At 55.5% G+C, this 22,233-nt stretch overlaps 3 protein-coding genes across 7 annotated transcripts; 1 reads left to right on the forward strand and 2 right to left on the reverse strand.

Moving 5' to 3' along the window:
* The first annotated feature begins 74 nt into the window (after window positions 1-74).
* Window positions 75-18,836, forward strand: LOC122382334 (kinectin-like). The gene is made up of 17 exons (XM_043367524.1): window positions 75-1,169; window positions 1,430-1,627; window positions 2,285-2,420; window positions 3,618-3,750; window positions 4,017-4,171; window positions 4,487-4,633; window positions 5,094-5,205; window positions 5,530-5,602; window positions 5,759-5,933; window positions 7,225-7,314; window positions 7,576-7,693; window positions 7,969-8,100; window positions 8,380-8,518; window positions 8,665-8,744; window positions 9,142-9,305; window positions 17,097-17,235; window positions 17,574-18,836. Exons 1-17 carry the CDS (start codon window positions 470-472, stop codon window positions 17,793-17,795), a joined length of 2,913 nt encoding a protein of 970 aa, XP_043223459.1. The 5' UTR covers window positions 75-469; the 3' UTR covers window positions 17,796-18,836.
* On the reverse strand, window positions 9,527-16,645 carry LOC122382335 (putative serine protease K12H4.7). 3 transcript variants are annotated; one of them, XM_043367527.1, is made up of 3 exons: window positions 16,056-16,645; window positions 9,959-10,870; window positions 9,527-9,872 (listed from the first exon to the last, which is right to left on the reverse strand). In XM_043367527.1, the coding sequence occupies exons 1-3, from the start codon at window positions 16,572-16,574 to the stop codon at window positions 9,834-9,836; spliced, it is 1,470 nt and encodes a 489-aa protein (XP_043223462.1). In that variant the 5' UTR covers window positions 16,575-16,645; the 3' UTR covers window positions 9,527-9,833. The 3 variants fall into 3 exon arrangements, with proteins under 3 accessions (XP_043223462.1, XP_043223461.1, XP_043223463.1); XM_043367526.1 differs by having other exon boundaries at window positions 9,527-9,809; window positions 9,896-10,870; window positions 16,056-16,644; XM_043367528.1 differs by lacking the exon at window positions 9,527-9,872 and having other exon boundaries at window positions 9,895-10,870.
* Window positions 18,074-21,733, reverse strand: LOC122382336 (mitochondrial genome maintenance exonuclease 1-like). Of its 3 annotated transcripts, none has more exons than XM_043367530.1 (5): window positions 21,681-21,733; window positions 19,981-20,687; window positions 19,390-19,609; window positions 18,929-19,058; window positions 18,074-18,669 (listed from the first exon to the last, which is right to left on the reverse strand). In XM_043367530.1, the coding sequence occupies exons 2-5, from the start codon at window positions 20,654-20,656 to the stop codon at window positions 18,526-18,528; spliced, it is 1,170 nt and encodes a 389-aa protein (XP_043223465.1). In that variant the 5' UTR covers window positions 20,657-20,687; window positions 21,681-21,733; the 3' UTR covers window positions 18,074-18,525. The 3 variants fall into 3 exon arrangements, with proteins under 3 accessions (XP_043223465.1, XP_043223464.1, XP_043223466.1); XM_043367529.1 differs by having other exon boundaries at window positions 21,620-21,684; XM_043367531.1 differs by lacking the exon at window positions 21,681-21,733 and adding an exon at window positions 21,358-21,368.
* Between the last annotated feature and the right edge of the window lie 500 nt (window positions 21,734-22,233).

Consider the following 22,233-nt stretch of genomic DNA (forward strand, 5'->3'; position numbering starts at 1 on the left):
TCCGTCGTATGCTATCTGCTAGCACTTGCTCGATGAAATTCACGAGACCGAAAGTTTTTCTCCACAGGCTTGCAAATTGCCAAGGCCCCAAATTGCGTCGATTGGTTTTTGTGAACTATCTGTTGGTCTGGGTGTTTGACATGTGGGTACAGAGGTAACGATTCACTTACGACTAAATTGTAATAGGTTCTAATATCTAACCGGTTTTATTGAGCAATGTTAACCAATTTTAGACATCGCAGTAGATGTATGGGTAACTGAGCATTGGTTGACCGGCAACCCCGCCTCTTAAAAAAGAGGAAGGTTTATTCATCCCAGTCTTGTCAGACCCGTGAACTGTGATAATTGCCAGTGGTCTTACGACTCGCTGGCTCTGAAACCTGACCCGAGCTTTGCCGGGAAATCCTGGATCCAGCGGCTCACCAAACCCGAGTGAGCCAATCAGCCTCCAGATCACCACAGCCTAAGCATGCCTCGTGGAACCCGACCTAAGAAACCCGGTCAGCCGGCGTCTGTGGACTCCCGGCCGCCGCCCATCGCCGAGTCTCACCCTGCACCAGAGGAGGGTAGCGGCGGCTCGCAATGGACGCGAGACGAACCGCAGCGCCGGGGCTCCCACTACTGGTCACAGGTGCCGGGCGACCCGCTGGACCTGTTGGCAGAACTGGAGCTGTACCCGGACGGCCGGCCTGACGAGGCCGCCGAGCCGGCCGCCGCGCCCTCGTGGACGCTGGCGGAGGCGCCGGTGCCTGCGACTCGTCGGCGCGCCATCACGCCGCTCGAGCTGTGGCCGCCGGCCGTGGACGAGGAGGCGGCCCGCCTGGCCGAGGCGGAGGCGGCCGCCGAGCAGTGGCGGCGCGCCCCGTCCGTGCTGGAGGCGGCGCCCGGCCACTGGCAGCTGGAGCCCTCCCCGGACGAGCCGCGCGGCGCCGTCCGGCCGCACCTTACCTCCGTCGGCGTCGGCCGAGTATCCACCCTGGACAGTCTGGTGGCCAGTCTTCAGCACCGCTACCGCGGCGTGCTGGAGACCCTGGAGCGGGACGCGCTGACCCGGCCGCCGCCGGAGGAGCTGCGGCTCACGCTGCCCGCGCTGACGGCCGTAGACCAGCCGCTGGAGACCCCCGGACGCGAGCACCTGCAGTTCGCCAGGACCTGCCTCGAACAACTGAGTGAGTGCGCGAACTGAGCGAGGGGTCCATCTGGTATTGGGTAGGGATTTTGCATGACGGAAAGGTTCAAGATTTAATTGTAGCATTCAGAAAAAGTTACACGCTTTTAAATTGCGTTGAGATGAAATAGACGTGTAGTTTTGATGGAAATGCTTTCCACGGATCGTAGTACAAAAATGTGTATTGTGTAGATGCTTATATCGTTGATGTATAGCGAAAGGTTGTCCTGCCGTCGATTGACCGGCACCCCTCCCTCACAGACGCCACGCTTCTGACGGGTCCGTTCAACCACTCTCCGGAGCTGGAGGAGCCGGCTGACCTGCTGCGCGCCGCGCTGCGCCAGCTGGTCAGCACGGCGGCTGCGCTGCACCACGAGCTGGAGCTGCGCAGCATGGCGCACAGCCGGCACCGGCTGCTGCTGCAGGCGCTGCACAGGCGGCTGCAGATCCAGTACCAGGGTGAGGGGCTGGCTAGAGATCGCTGGGGTCAGATGAAGGAAAACGGCGAGGGGTGTGCGGAGAGGAAACATGTAATGCCACCTGTCGTGTGAAAGGGAGGGGGTGGGGGGATGACTGATTGCTTAACTGGGCTTGGATATGATCTAGGTATGTCTAGCTAGGTTAGGTATGATCTCATGGTTAACTACATAAGCCGTGGAGTGTCTTGCATTTCTCGCTCGTGCGTGACTTTGCTGGAAGGTTATTATAGGCTAGTCTGCCCTATTTTTGATCGGGAAAGGCTGGAAAATCTTCAAATCAACTACTCGCGCAACACCAAAAGCGCATCATCGCGTGCAATATCGATAAGATGGGGCGGAACTTCTTAAAGCTTAGGGCGAAACTCACTGTCCCATAGATGCAGCTATGCATCTGAGCCCTTATCCGTCCTGAAGGTCAAAACATTCCGTATCGGACCCACCCCGGTACCTAGTTCGTGCGTCACACGATCTTCGTCTCTGCCAGTGTGCCGGACCCACCCCAGTGTCTCTTCCTAGTCGTGTCCTAGTCAGCGCCATGTGTTCAACCCACCCAGAGTTCCATTTCTGGTATCTTAGACCCCCTACTCGTTATACCTCTCCGTGCTCTCTAATAGCGGCGCCCGCCTCTGTTCGACAGCCAAAATGACTGAGGTGATAACGGAGGTGCGCGCCCAGCGGCAACTGGAAATGGAGCGCCTCTCGGGTCAGATCGAGGTCAACATGGCTCTCGTCCACAAGCTGACCCAATATGTGGCTCAGGCGGAGCGAGTCAGGTCAGCTGTGGGCAAGGGAGAATTAGAGCCGTGACGTTGTGTGCACGAGTCGCGTGAAGTGTGGATTCAGAGGAGGCCTGAGGGATTTCAGCTACCTGAGATGGTGCGAAGGTCATCTAACCGAAAAGTAAAAACTTATTACGAGCGAGCGAGCGCAGCGAGCGAAGTGAGTCTTTTCAATATAACGGAAAAATCTCAGTATGAGCGGCCCGGCCCGGCCCGGCCCGGCCTGTAACGCTTTTGAGAGGCTTATATCTCAGCAACCGCTGGACCGATTGGCCTGAGGTCTTTTTTGTTGGGTAGCCCCATCCCTTCTACCCCGTAATTGACTACTTTTGATACATCTCAGTGACCGTCGTGGCACGTGCCACGTGAAAAGTCAGGGGTGTTCAAGCTGTTTTGTAAAAGTAGTGATTTTGAGAGGCTCATATCTCAGCAGCCGCTTGGGCGATTGACTTGCGGTAATTTTTATAGGGTAGCAGCATCCCTTCTACCCAAAATAGGATACTCTCGATGTATGTGGGTCACCCCCAGTGCACGTGCAAAATACAACAATAAGAGGTGCCAAATTTGTTCCCATTTCAGTAACTCGGTAATTACTGGGGCGTTTTCGCTAAAACTTGGCATACAGGTAGGCACTCACCAGGCATTGCATTCCCACGTGTTGCGGTTAGGGTGCTACTGCACGTGCGCACGTGCAGGGGGCGTTTCCAGATCTCGAGAACGGCTGGGCCGATTGCGCTCAAATTTGGTACACGGTTTGGGACCAGTTAGTAGGGTGCCGTGCAAAAGTCATTTTGGACCCCGTTTGCACGTGCGCACGTGCAGAATGCCGCTTCCAGATCTCAGGAACGGCTGGGCCGATTGCGTTCAAATTTGGCACACCGCTAGCGACCGGTTAGAAGGGTGCTTTGCACAAGCCCGTTGGAAGCACCCTCTCGCCCTTCCGCACGTGCAAGGCTCACTATCTCGCTCGCTCGTTCTTCGCCCAAAAGGCGTTTTACTGGTATAATCATTTAGGCTCAAACATCCGCTCATTTCCGTCTCTGGCATTGAATTAGAGCATTGGTCTGATTTCCATGGATGACCGTTAGCGAGAGTGAAGTATGCAGTACCTACCACCAGGCACCAGTACCTATTTTTCCTATGCACGACGCTTTACAACCACCCCCGCTGACCATGTGTGCGTTCCGCCAGTGCGGGCCGCGGCCGCGTGCAGAACATCTACGTGCGTCTGATGGACCTTACCACGCTGAAGCGTCAGGAGGTGCTGATGTACCGCGCGCTGCTGCTGGACGCCTCTGAACACACGGAGCAGCTCCGGTCACAGGTCAGCAGCGGTGGGGAGGTGCTGGTTTTGGGGAGAGGGAGGTCATAGGAGCACTAAAAATTAGCGCGACAAAGGCACAACCCTTCTAAGGAAATGACAGTGAATGCTTCCCTCGTTTTAGTATCATGAGCGTCGATGACCTACGAATTCTAGGCGCCCAACTACCCAACTCATTGTCAACATTATCATTTTGTTATAACCTAGAATGGATTATAGGACAGCGCTCAAGCATGCATGTCTGCTGTAACGCGCTTCTCCGTTCTCAGATGAAGTTGATGCGTCGGAGCATGGCGGACCTGATCCGCAGCGACTCGCTGCACGAGCTGCTGTCGGAACAGTTTACTGACGAGGTGGAGGAGGAGCTCGTTCTCCTGCAGGACAGCGTCACGCAGACGCAGGCCGAGACGGAGAAAAAGAAACAGTGAGTCGGCGACAGCAGGGTGGTGTCGAGTGGAATAGTATCTAGCGCCATATACTAGGACGTTATTAGCGCCGTAACCGTATACTAGGACGTTTCACATCATCGGCCAAATCAAAGACAAGTTTCCCAACATGTGTTAAAACCATGTTTAGCATATTCTCATTCTGTGCCAATCGATTTTGTGTCTATTCCCGTACACAATGTGGCCTGCTCCTTCGCTTTATTCCTACGCCTTGTGTCTTTTTTTCGCTCCTCCAAGCCGACGCTCCACCGTGTCTCCCGCACAGACTAACCTCCTACATCCTTCTAATCCAGACAGCTGCGTCAGGTGGTTCTGCGTAAGAACAAGGCCGTGCAGCTGGAGCGGCGACTGCGGCAGCGCACCGACCCGCTGCGCCGGGAGCTGGGCCGACTGGGGACGCTCACTGCCGACGCACAGGAGTCTACCGAGGACCGATACAGGTGCGATCGTACCCTGCCGTTCCCTGGGGTGAGGGGTGGTGGGTGGCAGGATGCATGGGTCACTGTGGTGCCGGCATAGGCGGTGTCGATATCGATAGCTCTAGTTATGACGTGTGCAGTATTCAAAGCCAGCCCCTGATGAGTTGGCTTTGGAGCTGTTTCGGCCTGCATTGTTTGATGGGTGAACTTGTTGCTAAAGAATAAAGGATAAATGCTTTCCGTGCTCATGATGCAATGCGCTTGAGAGAAATGTCTAGCGATGATTTTTGTGTGTGTGTAATCATGCGCCGATAAACTCCGGATGCCGTTGAAGTCCGGGTGCCCCAAAATCACCTTTTTCCTGTAGTGTCAGCGTTCGAATAATCGTCAGCTTTTGCGCCTCGGATTTTATCTATGTGTGACCTGTGATCTCCCCGTTGACCTCAGGTCGCTCACCACCCTGACCTCCTGTTGACCCCAGGTCGTTCGCCACCCTGACCCAGCGCTGGTCGGAGGTCCATGAGAAGGTACAGACGGCGCGCATCTCGGTCAGGAACACGATGCATCTGCTGGATACCCACGTTCTGGAGCAGGTGAGAGACGGGTGCTGCTGGTCAGCAAGGGATACTCGTTCTGTGATCCGTCTATCCCTGGGTTGGTCAGAAGGATTGAGAGGGATCTCAGTCATGTCTCAAGGCGAGCTCACTCGCGATTAGTGTACATGTTACGTCATCGAATAGCTGCGTTAGACGCATGGTGTCGACTTGGACTTCCCCTTTCATCAACTTCCTTGGTGAATTAGTTTAAACAGTCCCCGTTGAAGGCCGCCTTTTTTGATGGGCTGTATTCTCCCGAAGCACGCTTCAACTTGTCGACTGAGTTCTCACGCTTTTTCTTATCCTCTCTTTCATTCTCAGCTGGAGATGGAGGGCGAGGCAGCAGAGATGGACATCAGTCCTCTAATTCAGGAGATCCAACTCCTCGAGGAAGGTTAGTATCCCACTAAGCTGGCTCCCAACTTATCGGTTTAACTGCCATGCAGGTTTTTGTCGACATTTTGTCAACATCTACGTTTCATCTTTAGAACGTACCCTGCCCCGGCCCCCTCCCCACCTAACCTCCCCCTCTGTTTCCCACGCTCCCCAGAGCTGAAGGTGGCCAAGAAGAGGGAGCACGAGGCGCGGGGCCGGCACGCCGACCTGCGCCGGCGCCGGCAGTCGCTCACCTCCGACCGGAACAAGATGCGCGTCACGGTGGCCGACACACTCGACTCCATCAGCGGCGCGCTCAAAGACATGGAGAACATGGAGGCCGACCATCTGTACGTGATGAGGGAGGAACTGGGGAGGGTGGAGACCCATGTGGTAGGGGTGACCGGGGAATGAAGGACATGGGGTTGGGTGGTTTCTGTTTGGGTATGCAGAGCGTAGCGTTCCACTTCCAAATGCAGTGGTTAATACCTAGTCATTTCAGCTGATGCCTGATTATATCATTCATGCTGAATTATGCTGATTACTTTCAAATTGAGCGCTTTCAGACCTTAGGAGCCGTCTGCGTGGATCTTTAATTCCTTTTATTACAATTTAGTGTATCTAGGCCACATATGCAATCGTCTCTTGTTACGGGGTGAAATATAGATATTTACCACATGCCGAGATATCCCTTTAACATTAGCACGTGCATTTGGGAAATGGCTTCGGCCCGCCTCGGCTAATGTTGAAGGTATTTGGGAAACGATTCGGCCCTAGGGCTTTTTGATTTTCCCAGACAAAGTTTTACTGAATATTCTGAGCGGAAGAACCAATTTCAAAGAAGATTTTTATGGATTGTGTGTTCACTAACAGCAACAGCAAAAGTAAGTGACTGCGTGTTTACATACTTTTGCTGTCAACGTAATTCAACTAAACAAGGTTATCGTTCCAATGCCAATGTATTTATTGCTGCAGAACATGGTCGGAATAATCATTATTTCTACATAATGCACGCAAAAAACGAACAATTTAAATGCGTGAAGCATCTTAACGTGCCACAATGAAACATTTGTTCCAGCTGGGATCCAAGACGCGTTTGATTCAGCGTTTCACCAAATTTTTAGTTTTCCTCACGGTTTCATCACTCCTGCTGGACTCCATATCTTTATTCTAACTTCTGGCGTTTCACCATCTTCATCCTCAGCTTTTTCAAACCCTAAATAAGGGGGAAGTAGGAATTTCATCTTTCATACTCAACGCAGCCTAATAATGAAAAACACAAACAAATAATCACGGTGACTATAAATATGAACATAGTATTAATATAATATTAACACAATATTAAGATTAAAGTGTAAAATGTCAAATGAATATGATATTAACTGTTGCGCCGGTACGGCATGTGGTAAATCTCTTCCCAACCTTGGGCTGTGAAAATGCAGTTTTATTCACCTCGGTTTTTGGCTACGGACCTCGTGCCTACCGGCACTCGGTCCTCCGCACAAAAACCTCGGTGAATAAAACGCATTTTCCCAGCCCCGGTCGGGAATATATATTCCGACAGTGCCGCTGAGTAGTTGCCCATCGTATGTACCGAAAACCAGTACCGTGCCGTCTAACCATACCGTCCGTCTGCCTTAGGACGGTGATGACTCTGCTGAAGGAGCAGATGGAACTGGCCAACGAGATGCTGGTCACGTCGCGCAGGAAGCTGGCCGAAATCAACAGACTGTGAGTGGCTGGGGGTCGGGTCTGTGGTCTGTGCGTGGCAGGGGCCTGGGAGCCAGGTCTGGGGTTTATAAGCGAGTGGGAGTCGGATCCAAGAGTCTCTAGTTGATTTGCTAACCAACGCACCGGCTAGAGGCTGTGACTTCTAACACTGAGGTGTAATGACGTTTACAGTACTGCCGTCATTGCAAGATGATGGACAGCCAAGAAAACAGTTGACGTCGGTTTTGTGATTGACTGATTTCACTTCGCCCCCGTTCCCAGTCAGGGTATCGTCGACCTGGACCTCGACACCCTGCGGGAGCGGGTCGGCGCCCTGTACAGCAGCCTGGTCAGCAGGCAGCAGGAGACGGACGCCATCCTCGCCGACGTGCACGCGCGGGTGAGCCGGGGACGGGCGGACCTGCACCCAAACCCCGGGCTCTGGTGACCGGCTGAGACAGTCTGGGAGTTGGCTCGCTCGGTCCTTGTCCGGGCTTAAGTGACTTTGTGGCTCTGTTTCCGTGCTGTCAAGATTCATCTAGCTAATTTAGGCACTTTTCTACCACAAATGATCATGTTAAACCGCATGCACTGATTTGTATACAATTTTGTATGTATATCATTACATCTTTACAGCCATCCAGCACGTCTTCACGTTCTATCGCGTACCCCCAGACGGAGGGCGCCCTGAAGGTCAGGGACACGCTGAAGGAAGTGACAGAGGAGGAGCTGGACATCCTACAGCACCTGCAGGTGGTGGTGGCCGAGCTCAAGGACGGCAAACAGCCCGCCATCCTGAAGGCGCAGGTAGGCGGGATGATCACGTGGCGGTAGACCAAGTAGGTATGGCTGATTAAATTTCTCATAGAAAATCCTCCGAGCTCATACACGCACATTTTAGTGTAACTAGTAGGTGATTTCAAATGTATGTGGGGTGGTGGCATCCTAACTCCGCAATTTCCATTTACATTTTCACGATATAATATCCACTGATAGTGCCCGCTTTTGCTACCAACACGCACCTGAACGTTTGCGTAACTGGACACACCGCTAACACCCCGACCCTGCTCCCCACCACGGCGACAGGCGCGTCTCGAGCACCTCTCCTCCCAGACGAAGAAGCTGGAGGAGCTGAAGGAGCGCCAGACGGAGCGGCTGGTGGAGCAGCGGGCCCGGACTGCCGAGCGGGCGCAGCAGGCGGCAGAGCTGCAGCAGCAGGTCGAGGGTGAGAGGGGAGATGAGGGAGGGGGATAGAAGAGGGAAGAAAGGGAAGGAGCTTCTGCCTCGCTCTCAAATCATCTATAGTAGCAAGCTGCCTTTGCGCGCCAAAACTAGCTATACCTGTTGCTGTATCTTTTGCTTGTTTTTCAGAAATGGAGCTGCGCAAAAGGGACCAGGAGCTGGAGAAAGCGGAGCTCATAGAAAAGCGGAGGCAGAAGACGAGCGAGATCGTAAGTATTCGCTTGGAAACCGAGGTCGTGTACTTTCAGTCAGCCTAAGTTTTCAGGCTTAGCTCAGTCAGCATGTCAGCTTCACACAGTGCCCATGCTTTCCGTATGCCCGCTTAAGCCTCGCCCCGTATCTATGTAAGCACCGCCCCGTATCCGTGTCAGCCCCTCGCCCCGTGCCCATAATTAAGCCTGGCTCCCTGGCTCCGTGCCCGCATAATCCTTGTTGTTCTTTCCCTCCAGCCGCAACCGCCAGGGCCGCCACCCGCCCCATTACCCGTGTCAGACTCGGCCCTCGCCTTGTGCCCGTGCCAGCCATGCCTCCTTGTCTGTGTCATCCGCGTACTTGCCACCCGGCATGCCTCGTGCCTGCGTCAGCCTCTCCCCGTGCCGTCGCCAGGCGGGCTACCGCAGCACGGTGGAGAAGACGCAGAGCTCGTACGCCGAGCTGAGCCAGCGTCAGTCGCTGGAGCAGCTCCAGCAGGAGGAGCTGATCGTGGTGCTGCGCAGCTGGTGCCGCCAGGTGGCGCTCTGTAACGGCGGATACCAGCTCGAGATATCGCGGTCAGTGGGGGAGGGGATGTCGGGGTCAGAAGGGAATGTGTCGTGTTCAGTGAAGGTGGTACCTCCGTGCATTGGTGGATAGTGCGATCATTTTTGAGATGTTGCTGTGTGCTGCCGTGGGATATCGCGGTTAGTTCGCGCAGTTATTTTTGCTAGTGCGATACGTAAAGCCAGTATGTGATAAACACCACGTCGAAATGTCAAATGTATTTACATGAGCTTAAATGTATTTACATGAGCTTCGTTCCATAAAACAGAAATGCTGGACCGAGGAAATCATATACATGGACTTCGTTCCATATAACACAGACATGCTTGACCAAGAAAAATCACTATCAGTAAAACATCGTTGTATAATTAATGCGCCCCGTTCTGTATTTAGGTCGGTTGAGGTTGGATTATAATTGAGGCAGTTTTTGTTTGACGGATGGACACATCAGGCGACTATGTGAGCTGACAGGCGTGCCCCCTCCCTCGGCAACCGTGCGACTCCCCAGTGTTGTCCTGCGACGTTCAGCCCTCTGAGGCTCAGTCCTCCTGAAGCCACTTTCCGATGAGCTCGCCGATCTGTGCGACTCCCCAGTGTTGGCCTGCGACGTTCAGCCCTCTGAGGCTCAGTCCTCCTGGAGCCACTTTCCGATGAGCTCGCCGATCTGCTGGCGCGCCGCCGTTAGCCCGGGCAGGTCCTCCTCCCGCGCCGGGTACATGTTGGCACAGTGAGCCGTGCCGTTGATGAAGATGGCCGGCCGGTCCGGGTCGGAGCTCTCGATGATGCCCATGGCGTGCCACGGGTCGATGCTGCCGTTGACGAGCACGACGCGCTTGGCGGGCAGCTGGCGAGCGCCATAGTCGGTGTTGGTGGCCGCCACGGCGGCGTCAATGAAGGTCTGCTCGAACTGGGCGCCGTACACGTCGACACACTGCTGAATGGAGAAGGGCAGCGGCAGGCGGCTCCCGAACGGCTGGTCGGCCGACTCGGTAGTCTGGTACCACCCGAACTCGGTGCACGTCTGGTAGATCCACTGGCGCATGCCTGTGTTGTTGGCGCTGCTGAAGTCGGTGTCGCGCATGGCGGCGATCATGCTGTCGTAGCTGAAGTCGAGGCACGTCTCCTCGTAGGCGTCCATCATGAGGTCGTTGATGGCGACAAGTCTGTCGAGCGGCGAGCCGGTGTCGGCGTCGTTCATAATGTCGCAGAGCGTGTTGATGGTGATGTTGGCCAGCTTGCTGCCGCCGCGGAAGCCGAAGTTGTCCTCGTTGTACTGGACCACGCCGCTCCAGAGGTCGGCCAGGTTCTGCATCAGGTTGGAGACGTCGTTCGAGTTGGTTCCGTCCAGACTGGAGCAGAGCTTGAACTTGTCGGTGAGCGTGGCCCAGCCGGCGGCATCCTGCAGGAGGTCCTCCACCGCCTGGAACGACAGCTCGACGTTGCCGTAGCACTCGTCGCCCGACTTGGCGTGGATGGCATAGTTGACCACCTCGAGATACTCGAAGAAGTTGGTCTTTGCGAGCAGCGGGGCGCTGGTGGAGACTGCCGCGTGCACCATGTGCGGGTATTTCAGTCGTGTTACGTTACTGTCTGTTAAACGATAACGATATTTGGTTCGTCCCCTGCAGCACGCACCGCACACCAACCGCACACGACCGCGTCTCCGTCTCGACTGTATTTGCCTCGTCAGCACACGGGGATTCCAACTGAAGGGAAACTTTCACGTTGAAGGGAAACCCTTACGACACACCTCCCCCAGTCCCCGTGTCATAAGTACACGTGCCCCACCGAACCCGCAGTCGGTTCGGCACACGGCGAGTTCGTTCACTACGGCGCGGTCCTGGTGCCGGTCCGGCGCAGCTAGAAGGCGGCGCCGGCTCGTCCGTCTGCTCGGCAGGTCGCTGGTCGGCTGAGCGGCAGGCGGCACGCGTCGGCGGCGACGGATCTCGGTCACCGGCAGACGGCGCGGCGACGATCAGCGGATGGTGGCGCCTCAGGTAGCGCCGGTTGCGCCACCAGATTCTCCCGCTCGGGACTTTGATGAGGTAGTCGCGGCGTTTTCCAATTCCCACGACGATGCCGGTCCGGTCCCACTGTCCGGTCTGCGGGTCCCGCACGTCCACGTGGTCGCCCATTGCGAGCGGCGCTAGTGGCCTGGCGGAGACGTCGTAGTCCCGCTTCGCTTTCTTTCGAAGGTCGGCTGCTCGGGCGTCGCACACGTCTGCAGCCTCTTGCCACTCCTTGGCAAACGTCCTGTGGTGGACGGGCAGAGCTGTGCGGATTGGATGCCCGAACAGAGTCTGCGCTGGTGAGCGGCCGTCAGCGCGGGGCGTGTTTCGCAGCTCCAGTAAGGCGCGTGCGAATTCATCCGAGTCCAGGTTTCCTTCGTCGGTCGCTTTCCGGACGAGATTCTTCAGCTTCTTTACTGCAGCTTCTGCGTGGCCATTGGCCTGGTGATGATGAGGTGATGATATACGGTGGTCCACCCCCCACCGCGTCAGGAACCGGCGGAGGATGCCTGAGGTGAACTGCGGGCCTCCGTCAGACCGGAGGAGCGCCGGCACGCCGGTGGCTGCGAACAGCGCCCGCAGTTCGGTCACGAGGTGAGCGGCGGAAGCCGTTCGGGGGCATGACGTCACGTATGGCCAGCCAGATAGACGGTCGACGTAGACGAGGAAAGTTCGTCCTCCGTAGTGAAAATAGTCGGCCGATACAGACTCGAACACCCGTGTGGGCGGCGAATCGTCCTGCCACAGGGGCTCCTTAGGCTGGGCAGACCGGTAGATGCTGCAGCGTGCGCATGACATCACGCACTGCTTGATATCGGAGTCGCATCTCGGCCAGTAGACCGTCTGGCGGGCTCTCCGGCAGGTGGCGTTGATGCCCTGATGTCCATCGTGAAGTCGTTGCAGTGTTTCTCTCCGGAGCTCTTGTGGGATCAGGAGCCGAGGTCCATATACGATGAGTCCGTCATCGATGGCCAGTTTGTCTCGAACGTTCCAGTACGGACGGACGGACGGGTCGAGACGGTGCTTCTCATCGGGGAACCCGTGAATGATGAGGTCTCGGAGCGCGGTGTACTCGGGATCTCGTGACGCTGCGGCTCGTACCATCTCCAGCGTCTTGTCTTGCAGGGGCGCAAGAAGTGTCCCTTCTGCATCGACGGCAGTAAGGGCCGTGACCACGGACAGATGCAGCGGGTCGGGTTCGGTGACTTCAGCAACCTCGTCCTCCATCGAGGGGTCGTCGACCGGTGCACGGGAGAGCGCATCAGGAATCTGATGGCATGATCCTTTCCGCCAGCTGGCGGTGAAGGTGTACGCCGTGAGTTTTTCTCTCATCCGCTGTAGGCGGCAGTTCTCAATTTCAGATAGCAGCTTGCTGTTGAGCACTGGAACGAGAGGGCGATGATCGACGATGACGTCAAAGTGAGGCATGCCGACCAGGTAGAGATGGCATTTCTTGATTGCCCACACGACACCGGCCATCTCCATCTCGATACAGGCGTACCGAGACTCTACATCGCTGAGGAATCTGGATCCGCACTGGATCAGTCTCCAGTCCTTGAGGCCGTGACACTGGAGGAGAGCGTAGCCCAGTCCTCCGGTCTTGGCTGCATCAGTGCATAGCACTGTGGGGAGGCTGGGGTCGAAGAAACCCAGAATCGGCGGAGAACTGAGCGCCGACTTGACCCTGTTGAAGGCGTTCTCGTGTACTGGGGTCCACAGCCACGTATTCCGAGGCTTCAGAAGATCTCGGAGGGGGGCCGCCTCCTGAGCCACCTCGGTAGAGAAGGAGCTGAGCTGGTTAGCGAGTCCAAGGAAGGATCTCAGGTCCGTTATGTTCTGTGGTCGCGGGAACTCCGAGATGGCGGACGTCTTCCTGCGATCCACTGTGTAGCCGTCCCGAGAGATCTGGTAGCCACAAAATTCGACACTTGTGCGGCCGAATCGGAACTTCTGGGCGTTGAGCGTGATGCCCTGTGCTTCACATTTCTGCAGAATGCGGACGACATGAGCGAGATGCTCCGAATACGTCTCGTCGTGAGCCAGGATGTCGTCAACAACTTTGACGGTGCGTGGCACGTCGCCCAGGGCCTGATCGCCTCGCCGGTTGTACTCATCTCCGGCCGAGACGAGTCCCATCACTGCACGGTTGAAGCGGTACCTGCCCCATGGAGTAATGAAGCAGGTCAAGTCCTTAGAGGAGTCATCCAGGCTGATTTGATAGTAGCCCATTGCTGCGTCCATGGTGGTCAACCACTGCGCGTCTGGCGTGATCGACGAGACCGCCTCATGCGGTGGACGTACAGGGTACGTGGGGCGTTTCACGTACTTGTTCAATCTTGTTAGATCGATGCAGATGCGCACTCCTCCCTGCTTTTTCGGCACACATACCAATGGATGGCACCAGTCGGTAGCGTGATCGACCTTGTCGATGATGCCCCTCGCGAGAAGGTCGTCCAGCTGTTGCTTCACGCCGTCGCGCCAGCAGAACGGAATACTCCTGGCGGCGGTGATGGCAAACGGTCGCGCGCCGTCAGCCAGGTCGATGTGCATCGGTCCGCCGGCCATCTCTCTCAGAGTGCTTTTGTTGTCGAAGACGCTCGCGAATGCACTGATCAGTTGCTCTTCGTGACGAGCTCGCTGTTGTGGTGTCGGCGGCTGGGCACTGGTCCAGGTCGGGATCGACCGGTTGTCGGCCGCGGACGAAACTGAGGTTCCCACTTTCTCCGCTAGAGGTGCTGGTGGACCCGTTGGATCCGGAGTATCCGGTATAGATGTCGCCAGCGAGCGATGATCGCGCTCATGGGAGCTAGCGGGCCGGGCAGGAGTTCCTGGTCGCTCCTGGACCGGTGGCATCTGACTGGCAGTGCAGGTCGATGGCGGCCGGACGGCCGTGCCCGACACTGCTGGTTGTGCCGGCCGGCGAGTAGTCGTCGGCCGATCACTGGATGGGCTGGGGGCGGTGGCGGCGTCACGTGCCTGAGCACGTGGTGGCTGGCCGCCGGCATCAGTGCGGCGCGTCGGTGTCGACCGCGCGGCCGCGGCGCGCCGCACGGGCGGAGCGGCCGCCGCACCTCGCGCTGGCCCACCGTCAGGTACGGCACTCCGCGCCGGCGGAGCGGCCGCGGCGCCCCGCGCCGTCTCGCCGGCGGGCGCGGCGTTCCGCGCTGTTGTTGTTCTGCTGCAGTCTGGAAGACTCATCTGGTGTAACTGCAGCGGGTAGTCGGCCGGGAAAATCCCGAGCTGCACGGAGTCCCACCAGGAGAGCAGTGCTCCTCGCAGCTCGCCGATGACTGCGATCTCCGTGGTTATGCGCCGGGAGCCGAGCTGGATGGTGGCCTGAAATGAGCCGACAGACGTCAGCGGATAGCCTCCTGCAGCTGAGAAGGTCTGGGGTGGCACACCGTTGTCATAGTCCGACACACCCAGAGCGGCGGCCTCCTTTGGGCCGACAACAGTGGCTTCGGCACCAGAGTCGGGGATGCAAAGCAGAGACCCACTGCCAGAGTCGTGTGTGACGAGCACTTTCACACGGGGAGCCGGATGGGTCACACGACTGGTAGTGTGCACATCAGCTATGAGGTGATGAACATGACGGTGTTGAACGTACTGCTCCTGAGACTGGATTTTACCCAAGCACATGTTTTCAAAGTGGTTCAGTTTGGCACATTTTGAGCATTTGTGTCCACGAGCAGGACAGTCCTGCAACCTGCCATGCCACTTGTTGCCACAGAATTTACACATGTTTGAAGCTGAGCGCGACTTGGACTGTGACCTTGCACGGCTTGTGGACTTGTCTCTCTGATATTGTGATTTTCGTCCCACTCTCTGAACAGCATGGTGAGCCAAGGTGGCACAGTTTTTGGACGCAACTTCATGGCTCCTGGCCATGTCAAGAGCCTCCTGTAGTTTGAGGTCCTTGACATTTAGCAGGCTGCGCAACAAACTTTCATCCCTGACACCCATGACAATCTGGTCACGCAGGCGCTCATCAGAACATTCTGGGCAGAAGTCACAAAATTTGCTGATTTCCTTGAGAGAGATCAGAAATTCGTCGAAAGACTCTCCGACAGCTTGGCGTCTGGAGAAAAACTCCCTTCTGTCCAGCAGGACTGATCTTTGGTCTCGAAGATACTTTTGCATTGCATCAAGTAGCGCTGGGAGCTCTGTGACTGTGTTGGCAGCACAAATGGAATGCTGGATTATCCTGCACCAGTCATCATCAACCAACCCCTCTAGCACCATTTGCTGTTGTCTGAATGGCAGAGTATCAATCCCGGTGAGTGAGCAATATCCTTCAAATTTACTCCTCCAGATGGCAAATTCTCTGAGGTTCGCTTGACCAGCTAGATGTGGAGCGGGTGTTGCACTTACTGGAAGTTTCGGAGGGCTTACGTTCATGTTGAGGGCGGAGGCGGCTGGCAAAGCCTGCGGCTGCGTCTGACCTTGACCCTGACCGCGCAGCAGATCCTCCATCATGGACACTAATCTCTGTTCGCGTTCTTGGGCGGCGGCGGCTTGCTCTCGTAGCATGGTGGTGAGGTCTTGCACTAGCTCAGCACCTGTCGGCTGCGCCATGTTACGTTACTGTCTGTTAAACGATAACGATATTTGGTTCGTCCCCTGCAGCACGCACCGCACACCAACCGCACACGACCGCGTCTCCGTCTCGACTGTATTTGCCTCGTCAGCACACGGGGATTCCAACTGAAGGGAAACTTTCACGTTGAAGGGAAACCCTTACGACACAAGTCGATACCAGGCGGACAGACTGCCCGGGTAGGAGCCTCCGAAAGACACCCACTTGGTGCCTTCGGGCAGCGCGTACTGCTCGGTCATGGCGGCTGTGAACGCGGCCAGATCGGCCAGCGCCTGCTCCGAGCTCAGGTAGCGCAAGTTTTCTACACTCATATCCTCCGTGGGCAGGCTATCGCCGTAGAAGCGATGTTCCAGCTGGAAACAGAGGGCGCCGTACTGCTGGGCGTAGTCGATCCAAGTTCCAGACACCAACCATACAGCGCTGGCCGGTCCCTCGCCGCCGATCATGAGAAACACTGGTCCGCCGGGATGGTAGAACGAGTCGTTAACCTGGTAGCGCTGCTGCCAGGTGCGCGTCTCGCTGGCGTCAAAGTGGTCCAGCTGCTGCGTGTACCACTGGTCGGGAGGCAGCGGGTCGTCGCCGACGTGCGGCGGTGCCATCAGCAGCGGCGGCGAGCGCCGGCCGGCGACACACGCCAGTAGGGAGAGGGAGACGACGCTGAACAGCGGCAGCATGGCGGCGGGAGCGGCAGCGTCCGCAGGGACGGCAGGGGAACGAGTGGCGGACGGCGCGGGCGGCAGACAACGTGGGCGAGGCAGCGACGGCCGCCACCTGCCGCCTCCCAGGCCGAAGGACGCCCCTCAGCCGGTGGCGTGGGACCCGCCCGGGTGTGGCCCCGTGGACGGGCGACCCCCGGCGCTGATACAGTGCTATCTGTCCCCGGCGCGGCCGCCCTGGTACATGACACTGGCCACATGTTGTGTAAGCCATGCCCGTCAGCTGACAGTTTCAGGATGAAGAATTTCCATCAGGATTGTACCGTCTCTTTGGACAGCGCTGTGGGTCCACCTTTCATTCCATTTCTCCCGTGTCATATACACGATTCCCGTGTCATTTGGTTGCTATTTACAGCCGCTTAGATTGATTAGTCGAGATTCGACTCACAGTTTTCCCATGTCTGCAATGTTCGATCCATTCGTCTAGCTATGCTGAAGTACGTGTATTAGCATGACAGCGATTTTATAACGGTCCGTCAGGATGGAGCGTGAACTGAAGGCGTTCTATGAACAGCTGGAGAGGAACGTGCAGCAGGAGATTGAGCTCAGTCGGGTCAAAATGCAGGAGGCCGAAACGGAGCTGCGACAGCTCACCAAACTCCACAACCAAAAGAACGCCGTGAGTTATATGCGGATTATCCGCAAATGATGAGTCTCGTGTCTGAATCTGCAGATATGATGGACGTGACGGAAACAAATTATTGCCTAGTTCATGCTTGCGCAACCCTGATCTGTGCTATTTTGTCAACAATAATCTCGGATGCATGAAACCGGTGTTCATTCTAACTTAGCAATAGATGTTCTCGCTTTTGCATTCACGTGCTCAACATTCTGCGATCCCAATGGCTTATCAAGCTACCGCATGCTATGTCTGATCCCCGTGCTTACACCTCCCCATTCATCATGTAACCCCGTATGACCTTGTGTGACCTTGTGTGATCCCATCTGTCATTTCAGGAATCTCTGGAGCGCGACTGGCAGCTGCGGGCCGCCCTATTAGCCACCTCTCAGGCCGCCGAACGGTCACTGAAGCCCGTCCAAAAGGCCATGGCGGGACTGGACGTGGAGCGACGCAAACTCGTCAAAATGGTTGGCATTGCTGTCGATATGCGACCATTCAGCAAAGTGGAGATCAAGATTGAGCAGCCAGTCTGTCCGCTGCCAAAGGATGATCTGTAGAGGAACTGAAGGGGACAAAGGAGGGCGTTAAGAGGATCGATGGGCGACGGAGGACCAACCAGAGTCATCAAGAGTTTGGCTCACTCGGAATGATATACGAGTGAGAACGGATCAGGGACGACGTGACTATCATTGGAAGTGTGAAATATGTAATGTGCTGTAGACTGTTGACTATGCGATGTGTTCATGCTTTTTGGTCACTGGGCAATGCATTTGATCAATGGCGTGTCTGTATGATCTCGTCACAGAAGCAATCTAGCTACCGAAACAAGCGCATCTAAGGTCAATGCATGTATTATTGATGGCAATATTTGTACTCTTTCTGAATTCGAAAAAAATGATGTAATGGACATAATCTACCACAAAACGGCATCACCGGCCGATATCACAGTATCGCCTACTCCCCTGAGGAGCACAGCGCAAACCGCTCCGTATCCTCATTCCACAACAGCGTCTCCTCTAGGAAGCATCACCGTACGACATCGGCGTACAAGCTGAAGGAACTTCACAGCACCAGGATTGTACTTCGCAAGCGTAGATCCGCGTCTGCGTCCACCTCCCATAAGTGCGACGTCAATTTATCGGACATCAGACGCCCTACGCCACGTCCGTTTCTCGTCTGTACTGACTTCTGCAGCGGAGTCTGTACTGACTCCGCTGCAGCCAGGCGGCCCAGTGGCGCCCTAGACCACGTCTGTCTCCCGTCTGTATTATAGCAGCCGCAGACGCCTCAGATCACGTCCGTCTCTCGCCTGTACTGGAGCAGCCGCTGCAGCCAGGCGGCCCAGTGGCGGCGACACTCGGCCGGGGAGAGCACGTGGACGGTGGCCGGTCGGCCCGACTCGTAGGCCACCACCACGGCTGCCCGGTCCACCTGACGGCAGGGCCGGAAAGGCGTCACGTCACGGAAGAGCGTCATGGGCTCAAGGCCGGGCAGGCATCACGTCACGGAGAGGCGTTACGCATGAGTGTTATGCAAAACTATCCGCTCTGGATGGTCGATTACGTTACCCAATACAAGGGTTGAGAGGATAAGCGAAAGTGGAGGCAACGGCACAGTCATGTAAGGTTGATGCGAGGCTCGTGTGCAGAGAGGTACGCCTCCAATTTCTGTGGGTGTAATCTTTACTCACCTGGGCGTCTCTGTGGGTGTAGTTATAGGCGCCCAGATAGGCAGCCGCCTGCACAGGGTTATCGTATAGTTCTCGGACGCTGTACTTGGGTCGCCGGGCAGTCTTCCATTCGATCACCATCGGGCAAGACCTGGAAGGAACGATCAACTCAGGTCACCCCTGAACACCACTCAACATGAATCTGAAGGCGATTGGTTACTGAGTTTACCATCAAATAGCTTGGGAGAAGTTGTGCGTCATTCAATCCTAATTATAATTGTTTTTACTAGGTCCATTAAACTAAGCGTACAAATACCAAGGGCGAATGGCACAACAAAAAGAAAAGTATGCACCAACGACAAGCACCAAGAGTGAATGAAACCAAGATTGGAGCGGCACGCCATACCGAGGTCACCTATTCCATTCCATGATCACTTTCCACTCCACTCCGATCTCAAAGCCGCCACGTGCTCACCACTCACCGGAAGGGTGCCACGCAGTCGACCACGCCCTGGTAGCCGAGCTGGGTGTGCCGTAGCGGCCGCTCGGCGGCCAGCAGACCGGCTCCGTCCACGTGCCGCAGGGCCGGCCGCACGCTGCGCCAGAACCCGTCAGCGGCCGGCGAGAGGGGCGCCTCGGGAGCGGAGCCCAGCAGGTGACGGTGGATGGCCGCGTGCAGCTCCCGGCCCACAGAGAACATGGCTGCCGGGGCGGGGGAGGTGGCGGTGAGACGGGCGAAGGGAAGAGGAAGCAAAACGGGAGGTGAAGGGGATGCGAGGCGAAAGAAGTCGGAGAGCGGAGCTGATGAAGAATCGTAGGATCGAAAGGATTTGACAGGTGAGGGCACAAATGGAGTTGGAGAGCCGGTTGCATACAGGAAGGTCAATGGTGGGTGGCAGTAGCTTTTACCACAGAAAACCGAAAATAAAACCGTTAAGATAGAAGCTAACGCTATTGCAGGATAGTTTTTAAGTTTGGCCACAAATAGTCACATCGATTACCACAGAAAGTAAATGCACAAAACAATGTTTTCCAGCATTGACAGAAGCTGGCTGGCCTGTGCGGCTCCCTACCTTCCTTGATCTGTGCGAATCCGTCCGGCCCGTGCCGGGCTATCATGGCCTCCTCCCAGCGGCGGAGCGCCGCGCGACTCTCCTCACTCATTGTAGCCTGCAGGACGCGGCTGACGCTGGGCAGCGGCGTCGCTGGCCTCTCCATGTGCGCGTCAGTCGGGGGCTCCTCGGTGGAGTACATATAGCTGACCGGGGGAACAGCGGCGCTCGAGGTGCCCAGGAGCGTACTGCGGGACCTGGGGGTGGCGCTGGAGGTGGCGGAGGGACCGGTAGTGGAGGAGGTGGCAGCTGGTTCAGGGACGGTGGCGGCGGAGGGTTTTGGGGAGGCGGTGCTGGTAGAAGAGGTGGCCGAAGCAGAGGTGCGTCGGGACCGGGGGCGGACCGACACGCCCACACTGCCCTCCGGAAACCCCCTCTCGGAGACAACGGTAACACCAGCGGGCGGGTCAGCCTCCCGCTCAGCGGGCGCGCCGCTTGGAGTCCGCACCACCCGTCCGAACAGCAGACGGTTCTCCAGCTCGTACCGGTAGCGGGGCAGGTTCCGGCGAGCGGCTGCCACATTGGCACCGAGGCAGAGCTGTTTGCAAAACAGGCTGGGCTTGTGCAAAAACGGACTGAGAAGCTGCAGGAGTTTCCTTTGTGCCTGACAGAGCTGCAGACTTTGCCCCATGGCCATTAGTGCTTACTGGGATTTTTGTTGGTACCTTCTGGAAAAGGAGACATGCATTATGAAAAGCACAGAACATATGTAAAGCACTGAAACATCTAGCACCATTATAGTAAGGTTTAAGTGGGCTCTTCATGTGTGTTAGATGCAATGCAATGTAAGATCCCCAACTGATTATTGCTGGTCACACATCTATGTCAAGAAGTGGTTCAGTTCCAAATTTTCTTGGGCTTTGGATGTGTGGAGAAAAAAAATGACATGACCTGACAAAAACTGTTTACTAAATGGATGATCAATGATGAGACACTTCGCTGGTAAAAATGTGAGCAACACTGTCTAGGAAAAATACAAAAATACTATAATACAGATTACAGAAAAATGTCACCCTGCGGAGTCACAAACTACGAAGCAGGGTACTACAACACTGTTAGCATCGCCTTGAAATTTTCAGGTCATATGTAAAAAGGTTGTCCCATAGGCTGTGCCAAATTTGGCGGCGCTGCGCGCCTCCGTTTTTACGCTATCTTCGAAAAACCTTAGGGGGGTTGCATCAACCCCCCTGCCAGGGCCAAGGCTGTATAAGAGGCCAGGGCGAGGGTTAAATGGCACAGTCAAACATTTTGTCAACCCTGGTAAGTTGAAACATGATTGAAACATGATGCCCCCAACTGGGCCCCAGAGCCACTGGCCTGAGGCCTCTAAGCTCTAACTTGAACTGAAGAAAATCCCGGACCTGCACTGGCCCTTGATATTTAGATGATTGTGAATATATTTAATTATGTTTTTGAAGAGATTTAGAGCTGATTATTAGGAGTGGGTACTTGAGATTCCATAGGCAATTTTAATAAATAATTGTAATAGCACTTTTAAAAGCAGCTCCACAAGATAATTCCAACAACACTCAGCCTTTTGCAATTATCTCATCATCATGATCTATTAATCTTATAGACAAGAAACTCAGCACATATGTACCCTCAAATATTATATTGACTCATGACTGATGAAAAATTCAATACAACACTCTAAAACAAACATTCAAAAGTTATAGGTATATCTAGCCCATTACGACCAATACCACCAATACACAAATACATCGATCACATCGATAGTTCACTTTCGTAACAACTGCGCTATCGTTGTCTTGTATCGTCACTTAAAACGATGCTAATCTCGGACTCGATGAACTATTTTGCAGCAATCACACATCCGGCGTATATTTGGTTGAATATGTATAGGGCGTTGAGTTATATAGCCTTGGACAAGTCCCAGATATTCTTGGTCAAGTCCGATGTGATTAAAATAGCATCCATTCGCCTTGGTCTTGGGTGTGCAATTGAACCATTCATCCAGAATATGGTGACCGTGCATGATCTCAGCGACCTCGGGAGGTGAAAAAGGCGAGTTTGCTATAGATAGCTTGAGCCTAAATCGATATACCTACTCTGACAGTATGCCCGGTCGAGGGAGAGAACAGGACCGCCTCTCCGTGGGACGTTCATCGCTCCGGGCCGGCCACTGGTCCTGCTCGGATCAATTCAGCATCTCCATCGTATTATATCAGCCGCCGATCGACGACTGAATGTGAC

This window comes from Amphibalanus amphitrite, unplaced genomic scaffold (genome assembly GCF_019059575.1).
Source record: "Amphibalanus amphitrite isolate SeventyFive unplaced genomic scaffold, NRLGWU_Aamphi_draft 000138F_arrow, whole genome shotgun sequence".
Lineage (NCBI taxonomy): Eukaryota > Metazoa > Arthropoda > Thecostraca > Balanomorpha > Balanidae > Amphibalanus > Amphibalanus amphitrite.